Source organism: Mustelus asterias, chromosome 18 (assembly GCF_964213995.1).
Source record: "Mustelus asterias chromosome 18, sMusAst1.hap1.1, whole genome shotgun sequence".
NCBI lineage: Eukaryota > Metazoa > Chordata > Chondrichthyes > Carcharhiniformes > Triakidae > Mustelus > Mustelus asterias.
In genome coordinates this window covers 88,953,933-88,964,040 of record NC_135818.1, presented here as the reverse complement: position 1 = coordinate 88,964,040, position 10,108 = coordinate 88,953,933, and the positions used below count along the sequence as shown (strand labels likewise).

At 48.2% G+C, this 10,108-nt stretch overlaps 1 protein-coding gene across 1 annotated transcript; it reads right to left on the bottom strand.

Moving 5' to 3' along the window:
* On the bottom strand, nt 1–9,845 carry LOC144507363 (sterile alpha motif domain-containing protein 15-like). Its single transcript, XM_078234564.1, has 3 exons — nt 9,705–9,845; nt 5,660–5,758; nt 1–2,101 (listed from the first exon to the last, which is right to left on the bottom strand). The coding sequence occupies exons 1-3, from the start codon at nt 9,831–9,833 to the stop codon at nt 1,928–1,930; spliced, it is 402 nt and encodes a 133-aa protein (XP_078090690.1). The 5' UTR covers nt 9,834–9,845; the 3' UTR covers nt 1–1,927.
* Between the last annotated feature and the right edge of the window lie 263 nt (nt 9,846–10,108).

The window sequence follows — 10,108 nt, the reverse complement described above, 5'->3', positions numbered from 1 at the left end:
AGCATTTGTAGATAGATCTGGGTGGTAGATTAGCTTGTAGCATGTGACATTTTACTGTTAGACATGGGGGAAGTTAATGGCTTTGCTGCACAAACATGGGCCCTGACAATATTCCAGTGATATTAAAGACTTCATAGAATCCTACCCTGCAGAAGGCCATTCAGCCCATTGAGTCTGCACCGACTACAATCCCACCCAGGCCATATCCCCATAACACTATACATTTACCCTAACTTGTGCTCCAGAACTTACCGCACCCCTAGCCAAGCTGTTCCAGTACAGCTACAACACTGGCATCTATTCAACAATGTGGAAAATTGCTCAGGTATGTCCTGTACACAAAAAGCCAACCCAACCAATTCCCGTCGCATTAGTCTACTCTCAATCATCAGCAAAGCAATGGAAGGGATCATCAACAGCGCTATCAAGCGGCACTTGCTTAACAATAACCTGTTCATTAATGCACAGTTTGGGTTCTGCCAGGGCCACTCAGCTCCTGACCTCATTACAGCCTTGGTTAAAACACGGGGCAAAAGAGCTGAATTCTAGGGTGAGGTGAGAGTGACAGCTCTTGACATCAAGGCCATATTCGACCAAGTGTGGCATCAAGGAGCCCTAGCAAAATTAGAATCAATGAGAATCCGGGGGCAAACTCTCCGCTGGTTGGAGTTATACCCAGCACAAAGGAAGATGGTTGCGGTGGTTGGAAGTCAATCATCTCAGCTCCAGGACATCACTGCACGCTTGGGCTGACAAGTGACAAGTAACGTCCATGCCACAAAAGTGCCAGGTAATGACCATCTCCAACAAGAGAGAATCTAACCATTTCTCCTTGACATTCAAAGGCATTACCATTGCTGAATCCCCCACTGTCAATATCCAGGAGATTACCATTGATCAGAAACTGAACTGGACTAGCTATATAAATATTGTGGCTGCAAGAGCAGGTCAGAGGCTAGGAACCCTGTGGCGAGTAACTCACCTCCTGACTCCCCAAAGCCTGTCCACCATCTACAAGGCACAAGTCAGGAGTGTGATGGAATACTCCCCACTTGCCTGGATGAGTGCAGCTCCAACAACACTCAAGAAGACTGATACCACCCAGGATAAACCAGCCCATTTGATTGGCACCCCATCCACAAACATTCACTCACTCCATCACTGATGCACAATATCAACCATGTGTATCATCTACGAGATGCATTGCAGGAATTCACCAAGGTTCATTAGGCAGCGCCTTCCAAACCCATGACCACTACCATCTAGAAGGACAAGGGCAGCAGACACATGGGGACCTGGAGGTTCCCATCCAAGCCACTCCCTCCCTAACAGCATGGTGGGTGTACCTACACCACATGGACTGCAATGGTTCAGGAAGTCAGCTAGCCACCACCTTCTGAAGGGCAATTAGGGATGGGCAATAAATGCTGGTCCAGCTAGCGATGCCCTCATCCTGTAAATGAATGAAAGAAATCCACCAATGGGCAACTTACTGCAACTATGGTTAACCATCAGAACAGGATGATGGTCACACAACAAAGAAAGTTTGAGTTCGTACAAGATAATTGCTAGTGTCAAACCCTTTACATTCAGAGAAAACATGTGATACTTTCAAATTGGAGCCAATCGATATTATATAATAAACATTTATGCAGGTTCGTCACAGGATACTTGCAGCAGAAATTAAAATTCATTCACCTAACAAACTGATGACCAAATCACAGAGATCAAAGACACATTCGCACACAAAATGACATACCAACGAACACACAATAATATGTGAAACACAGAAAGCTGATAACAGCACTTTCTAGAATCCCTTTGCAGTTGGTCTCCTCCTCAGAGAGGTATTTTGAAAAGCCCATGTTTCTTTGTAATCCTAACAGCAGGTAACATCCTCCCAATTTGCACTGAGTGTGGAGGCGACTCAGTTATCCATCTCCTTCAGGAACTCTTCCAGTGTCAGTTCATTAGCCTTGGTTCCAGTTGGAGCCTTGCGCTCCAGAAACAGGCCCATGGGATCCCTGCGGGGTTTGGAAATACTCCGACTCCAGACTGGCTCCTCGGTATCCAGCAGTTTCCGAATCTCACGGCAAATCACCTACAAACAACAACAACTTGCACTTACATAGTACCTTTAATATAAAAAAACACAGCCAAGTCACTTAACAGAAGCATAATCACCATTGCTAGGTCAAAACCCTGAAACTCCATAACAGTGCTGTTTGTGTACCTACGAATGAACTGCAGTAATAAGAAAGACAGCTCACCACCACCCTCAGGGGGAATTAGGATGGGCAATAAATGCTGCTTTTACCAGCAATGCTCATATCCTCAAATACATTTTTGAAAAACAAACAAAATGCTGTGACTGAGCCGCCTAAGGACATAATAGGAGAGATGATAAAAAAGCTTGGTCGAAAAGGTAGGTTCCAAGGAGAGTCTTAAAGGCAGTGGTTAGCACTGCTGCCTCACAGCGCCATGGACCCGGGTTCAATTCCAGCCTTGGGTCACTGTCTATGTGGAGTTTGCATGTTCTCCCCATGTCTGCGTGGGATTCCTCCAGGTGCTCCGGTTTTCTCCCATAGTCCAAAGATGTGCGGGTTAGGTGGAAAACCCATTGGATATGAAAGTCAAGAAGTAGAAATTCAAAAGTTGAAGGCAGAAGGTGATGGGTGAAGGAGGGGCGTGGCAGAGAACAGCACCCCTCAGAGAATTTACACACCGCCACATTATAATTGATGTGTGCCAATTCATTTTAAACATTTTCCATTTCTAAAGCATCTTTCCTGACTTAAGGACATCCCAAGGCCCTGAACAGTCACTGAAATACTTTTGAAATGTAGTCACTGTTGTAATGCAGGGCATGTGGCAACCAGTTTATGACAGCAAGCTCCCACCAACAGAAATGAGGCTGGTCGAGGAATAGATGTTGCCTCGGACACCAGAGAGAATCTCCATTCTTTTTTGAAATAATGCTAAGGAATTTGTGGAAATTCGAGAGGGCAGACAAAGCCTTGGTTGAACATCTCATCTTAAAGACGGCACCTCTGACACTCTCTCGGAGTGTAAGCCTGGAGTTCTCAAATGCCTCAAATCCACAACAAAGAACAAAGAAAATTACAGCAGAGGAACAGGCCCTTTGGCCCTCCAAGCCTGCACCGACCTTGCTGCCCGACTGAACTAAAAACCCCGACCCTTCCGGGGATCATATCCCTCTATTCCCATCCTATTCATGTATTTGTTCAGATGCCCCTTAAAAGTCACTATCGTATCTGCTTCCACTGCCTCACCCGGCAGCGAGTTCCAGGCACCCACCACCCTCTGTGTAAAAAACTTGCCTCGTACATCTCCTTTAAACCTTGCCACTTGCACCTTAAACCAATGCCCCCCAGTAATTGACTCTTCCACCCTGGGAAAAAGCTTCTGACTATCCACTCTGTCCATGCCTCTCATAATCTTGTAGACTTCTATCAGGTCGCCCCTCAACCTCCTTCGTTCCAGTGAGAACAAACCAAGTTTCTCCAACCTCTCCTCATAGCTGATGCCCTCCATACCAGGCAACATCCTGGCAAATCTTTTCTGTACCCTCTCCAAAGCCTCCACATCCTTCTGGTAGTATGGCGACCAGAATTGAACACTATATTCCAAGTGCAGCCTAACTAAGGTTCTATAAAGCTGCAACATGACTTGCCAATTTTTTTTTGATTGAGAGACCAGCTACCTTTGAGTCACAGTTAACACCTAAACTTCATCAATATCTAAGGAACTCCTAAAACAAAAAGAAATATTTGACAAATCAACCACTTCCTCAAAGGTTTCCACAATCAGCTCTCCAGTCTTACCCTTCCCCTTTGACTAAACTTGCCTTTCTTATGACTTGGCACTGCTCTCCCTATTCAACACGACACTCTTAACCCAAACACTGTTCATTCAGGTCTATTCCCCACTTATTGCTGGAACTCATAGAACATAGAACATAGAACAGTACAGCACAGAACAGGCCCTTCGGCCCACTATGTTGTGCCGAGCTTTATCTGAACCCAAGATCAAGCTATCCCACTCCATGTGCCACTCCATGTGCCTATCCAATAACCGCTTAAATGTTCCTAAAGTGTCTGACTCCACTATCACTGCAGGCAGTCCATTCCACACCCCAACCACTCTCTGCGTAAAGAACCTACCTCTGATATCCTTCCTGTATCTCCCACCATGAACCCTATAGTTATGCCCCCTTGTAATAGCTCCATCCACCCGAGGAAATAGTCTTTGAACGTTCACTCTATCTATCCCCTTCATCATTTTATAAACCTCTATTAAGTCTCCCCTCAGCCTCCTCCGCTCCAGAGAGAACAGCCCTAGCTCCCTCAACCTTTCCTCATAAGACCTACCCTCCAAACCAGGCAGCATCCTGGTAAATCTCCTCTGCACTCTTTCCAGCGCTTCCACATCCTTCTTATAGTGAGGTGACCAGAACTGCACACAATATTCCAAATGCGGTCTCACCAAGGTCTTGTACAGTTGCAGCATAACCCCACGGCTCTTAAACTCCAACCCCCTGTTAATAAAAGCTAACACACTATAGGCCTTCTTCACAGCTCTATCCACTTGAGTGGCAACCTTTAGAGATCTGTGGATATGAACCCCAAGATCTCTCTGTTCCTCCACAGTCTTCAGAACCCTACCTTTGACCCTGTAATCCACATTTAAATTAGTCCTACCAAAATGAATCACCTCACATTTATCAGGGTTAAACTCCATTTTTCAGCCCAGCTTTGCATCCTATCTATGTCTCTTTGCAGCCTACAACAGCCCTCCACCTCATCCACTACTCCACCAATCTTGGTGTCATCAGCAAATTTACTGATCCACCCTTCAGCCCCCTCCTCTAAGTCATTAATAAAAATCACAAAGAGCAGAGGACCAAGCACTGATCCCTGCGGCACTCCGCTAGCAACCTGCCTCCAATCCGAAAATTTTCCATCCACCACCACCCTCTGTCTTCGATCAGACAGCCAGTTACCTATCCAATCGGCCAACTTTCCCTCTATCCCACACCTCCTTACTTTCATCATAAGCCGACCATGGGGGACCTTATCAAACGCCTTACTAAAATCCATGTATCCATCCTCCAGCATTAACCCAGTCTCTGCTCCAATCATAGAATCGCAGAATCCCTACAATGCGGAAGAGGCCATTTGTCCCATCGAGTCTTCGCCAACTCTCTGACAGAGTATCTTACCCAGACCCTCTCCCCCATCCTGTCCCTGTAACCCCACACATTTACCATGGCTAATTCTAATGCAGAAAACACAGCAGCCAATTTCCATCACTCTGGGTTAAAATCCTGGAACTCCCTCCCTAATGGCACTGTGGGTGTACCTACACACATGGACTGCAGTGGTTCAAGACAGCAGCTCACCGCCACCTTCTCAAGGGCAACTAGGCAATAAATGCTGGCCAGCCAATGGTGCCCATGTCCCACGAATGAATAAAGAAAAGATTTCTCTACAGTTGATGGGGTAACAAGAGGTCAGATTTCAAACAAAGATATGGATGTTGGAATTTCTAATGGCAATACAAACAGACAGAGCATACGACTTTAAGATGGTACACCAGCAGGAGACAGACAAGTAATTTTATAAACCAGCTGACTGACCTTCATGTGTTCAAAGTCTGTGATTCCTATACAAGGCAGGGTAGAGCAGTTGACAAAAATGAGTTTCCTGCCACTGATTCTGTTTGATATAAAACAATCCTGCAATAAAGGACAGAAACAACATGACACAAGGGTTCATTTGGAATGGGAGTGAGGAACAGGGAGGATGGGTGAGACTGGAGTGCTGGGTCATGTAATCATAGTTGGAAATCAGAATTGCACAAGTCAGTTGGGTCAGGTTTCTCTGAGGGTCAGTACATTATCCAGGAGCATATTTGGTGGCTACATATTTACCCGAGGTATTTAGTTGGCATATTCTCCATGGAATATTTCATTTGTATATTTGCTCCGGTATATGTCTGGATGTATAATCAGCCTAGGTGTGTATTTTCCCAGGTGTATCTATCCAGTGTATATTGTCCGGATATACATTTTCCTGGGTATAAGCTTATCCCTGTGCATATAGGCCTCATGTATATTTTCCCAACCATATATTTGACCAGATTTATCTCTGTTGGTGCAAATATTTTCGTGGTATACATTTGGCTGCATGTATATTTACCAGAGTGTATATCTGTCTTGGTGTCTAACTGACCCAATGTATATTTGTCCAAGTGTATATCTTCCCAGGTGTATATTTGCCTGTGCGTAAATTTGCCTGTGCGTAAATTTGCCTGTGCGTATATATCCGTATGAAGTTTAACAACACCAGGTTAAAGTCTAACAGGTTTATTTGGTAGAAAACGCCACACAAGCTTTCGGAGCCTTAAGTCCCTTCTTCAGGTGAGATGGACCGAATGGTAGACCAGAACAGGCTGCGGGTCACCTTCCCGTACCTGGATAACGTCACCATCTGCGGCCATGATCAGCAGGACCACGACGCCAACCTCCACAAATTCCTCCACACTGCCACACTTCTAAATCTGACCTATAATAAGGAGAAGTGCGTATTCCACACACACTGCCTCGCCATCCTTGGTTGTGTTGTGGAAAACGGGGTCATCGGTCCCGATCCCGATCCCAATCTCTTGCCAGCGGGTGACTGGAAGACCTTTAGACCTCAGAGCTAGTAAAACGGCCTTCCAGACTGTCGCGTTCTCCCTCTCTACCTGTCCGTTCCCCCTGGGGCTGTAGCTGGTGGTCCTACTCGAGGCTATGCCTTTGGAGAGCAGGTACTGTCGCAGCTCATCACTCATAAAGGAGGATCCCCGGTTGCTATGGATATAGCTAGGGAAACCGAACAGGGTGAAGAGGCTGTGCAGGGCCCTGACGACCGTGGCTGAGGTCATATCCGGGCAGGGAATAGCGAAGGGGAAACGTGAATATTCGTCAATGACGTTGAGGAAGTATATGTTGCGGTCAGAAGAGGGGAGGGGGCCTTTGAAGTCGACGCTTAGGCGTTTGAAAGGGCAGGTGGCCTTTATGAGGTGTGCTCTGTCTGGCCGATAGAAGTGCGGCTTGCACTCTGCGCAGACCTGGCAGTGTCTGGTTATAGACCTGACTTCCTCAATGGAGTAGGGCAGGTTACGGGCTTTAATGAAGTGAAAAAACCTGGTGACCCCCGGGTGGCAGAGGTCGTTGTGGAGAGTCTGCAATTGGTCTATTTGTGCGCTGGCACAGATTCCCCGGGACAGGGCGTCTGGGGGCTCATTGAGCTTCCCGGGCCGGTATAAGATGTCGTAATTGTAGGTGGAAAGCTCGATTCTCCACCTCAATATTTTATCATTTTTGATCTTGCCCCGCTGCGTGTTGTTAAACATTTACCAGCTAAGTAGTGGTGCCAGTGCCGTACAGCTTCCACTATGGCTTGGGCCTCCTTCTCGACAGAGGAGTGTCGAATTTCAGGGCCTTGGAGGGTTAGTGAGAAGAAGGCCACGGGTCTGCCCGCCTGGTTAAGGGTGGCAGCTAGGGTGAAGTCAGACGCATCGCTCTCCACCTGGAACGGGATGGATTCGTCTACAGCGTGCATCGTGGCCTTCACGATGTCTGCTTTGATGCGGTCGAAGGCCAGGCGGGCCTCTGCCGTCAGGGGAAAAGAGGTGGATTTGATGAGCGGACGGGCTTTATCCGCATAATTGGGGACCCACTGGGCGTAATACGAGAAGAAGCTCAGGCATCTCCTCAGTGCTTTGAGGCTGGTGGGGAGGGGGAAGTTCCAGGAGGGGACGCATGCGGTCGGGATCGGGACCGATGATCCCATTTTCCACAACACAACCAAGGATGGCGAGGCGGCGTGTGCGGAATACGCACTTCTCCTTATTATATGTCAGATTTAGGAGTGTGGCGGTGTGGAGGAATTTGTGGAGGTTGGCGTCGTGGTCCTGCTGATCATGGCCGCAGATGGTGACGTTATCCAGGTACGGGAAGGTGGCCCGCAGCCCGTTCTGGTCTACCATTCGGTCCATCTCACGCTGGAAAACTGAGACCCCATTGGTGACGCCAAAGGGGACCCTAAGGAAGTGATAGAGGCTGCCATCCGCCTCGAAGGCAGTATATTGGCGGTCTTCTGGGCGGATAGGGAGCTGGTGGTATGCAGATTTTAAGTCGATGGTGGAGGACACCCGATATTTCGCAATCTGATTAACCATGTCAGATATGCGGGGAAGGAGGTACGCGTCTTCCTGGGTCTGTGTCTGTCAATGTGCCCTAGTGATATCTGAATGGGTATGTATCTGGATGGATATCTCCTGTATGTATAATTACCTACGTACTAATTTAGCCTTGGATATAGCTGACTCACCTGAAGAAGAGGCTTAAGGCTCCGAAAGCTTGTGTGGCTTTTGCTACCAAACAAACCTGTTGGACTTTAACCTGGTGTTGTTAAACTTCTTACTGTGTTCACCCCAGTCCAACGCCGGCATCTCCACATCATGACTCCCATCGTATATATCCGTCCAGATGGATATCTTCCTGGGTCTGTATCTGTCAGTGTGCCTCAGTGATATCTGAATGGGTATGTATCTGGATGGATATCCCCTATATGCATAATTACCTACGTACCAATTTAGCCTTGGATATAGCTGACCAGATATATATCTGCCCAGGTTGGTCCTAATATGTATATCACCCATGGACCAATTTGCCTTGATGTATGGCTGCTTGCCATGGTTGATAGCTCCCTGGGCACATAGCATCCCTGAAAAGGCGCAATATCCCATGTGAGAGTGAGTCCCTGCCCTATGACTGACCAACATGGTTTATTCAGGAAGGCACCAAACACATTCACCAGGAACGTACAGACACATTGGAGGGAGCGTATAAACCTGCAAACAGCCCATTTATCCGCCCATTACAGAACCACCCATCCCTCATGTGATAGAGTCTGCAGATTTACATTGGATTTTTCATCAATTTCAGAACCCTGAGAACTGGAGTGGAAACAAATCATCCTCAAACTTGTGGGACTGCCTAAGAAGGGTGTATATCTGTCCATGTGGATATCTCTGCCCACTGGCTGGATGGACATCTCCCCCAGCGGACTGCTTTCCCACTGGATTGCTGTCGCAGTGAATTATCTCACACAACAACAAACTTTGGACCGCATGTAGAATATTGTGAACATTTTTGGTTCCTGTTTTCTAAGGAAAGATCCCAGAATCCCTGCAGGAGGCCATTTGGCCCATTGAGTCTGTACTGACTCTCAGAGCATCTTGCCCAGGCCCTCTCCCCGTAACTCCACACATTTTATCACGGCCAATGCACCCTAACCAGCACGGCTTTCAGACTGTGGGAGGAAACTGGAGCACCTGGAGGAAACCCATGCAGACACGGGGAGAACGTGCAGACTCCACACAGACAGTGACCCAAGCCGGGAATCGAATCCGGGTCCCTGGCGCTGTGAGGCAGCAGTGCTAACCCACTGTGCTGCCCATTAGTCATGATGTGGAGATGTCGGCGTTGGACTGGGGTGAACACAGTAAGAGTTTTAACACCAGGTTAAAGTCCAACAGGTTTATTTGGTAGCAAATGCCATTAGCTTTCGGAGCACTGCTCCTTCGTCAGATGGAGTGGAAATGTGCCTATTAGGCCCAGCCCCTCCCCTCACCTTGTACTGGGGGAAGCCCAGCTTTTGGATCCAGTTGCCCACCTCCCTCTCACTCCAGCACTGACTGCGGGGCACCACCAGGGGGTGGCAGCCGCACCGACACTCCCCTGAACACGGGTGCTTGGCCATCCGGGCTCTGCGCGCCCGGTCTCCCCGGCAACTGTCACCAGGACACCGGCCGCCGCGTCACCATTACCAGGGCAACCCTTCACATCCGGCTCACAATCGCGGCCTGGGATTTCAAATGGAGGAATGAACAGCAGCTGGGCCGCGGACAATCCGCTCTCTGTGCGGGAATTAACCCGGGAAACGCCAGCTTCATCCAGGCTCCCCTTTAGCTCCGCTCATTCTCCAGCGGGTGGCCCCGCCCCCGGCAGCCCAGGGCACTTCCGCTTCCATCGGCA

Excerpts from the sequence above, each read along its gene's own strand:
- LOC144507363 (XM_078234564.1), bottom strand. The coding sequence starts at position 9,833 with ATGGCCAAGCACCCGTGTTCAGGGGAGTGTCGGTGCGGCTGCCACCCC. Across the intron at positions 5,759-9,704 it reads TGGGCTTCCCCCAGTACAAG|GATTGTTTTATATCAAACAG; the intron begins GTGAGGGGAGGG and ends CCTTTATTGCAG. Across the intron at positions 2,102-5,659 it reads CAGACTTTGAACACATGAAG|GTGATTTGCCGTGAGATTCG; the intron begins GTCAGTCAGCTG and ends TGTTGTTTGTAG.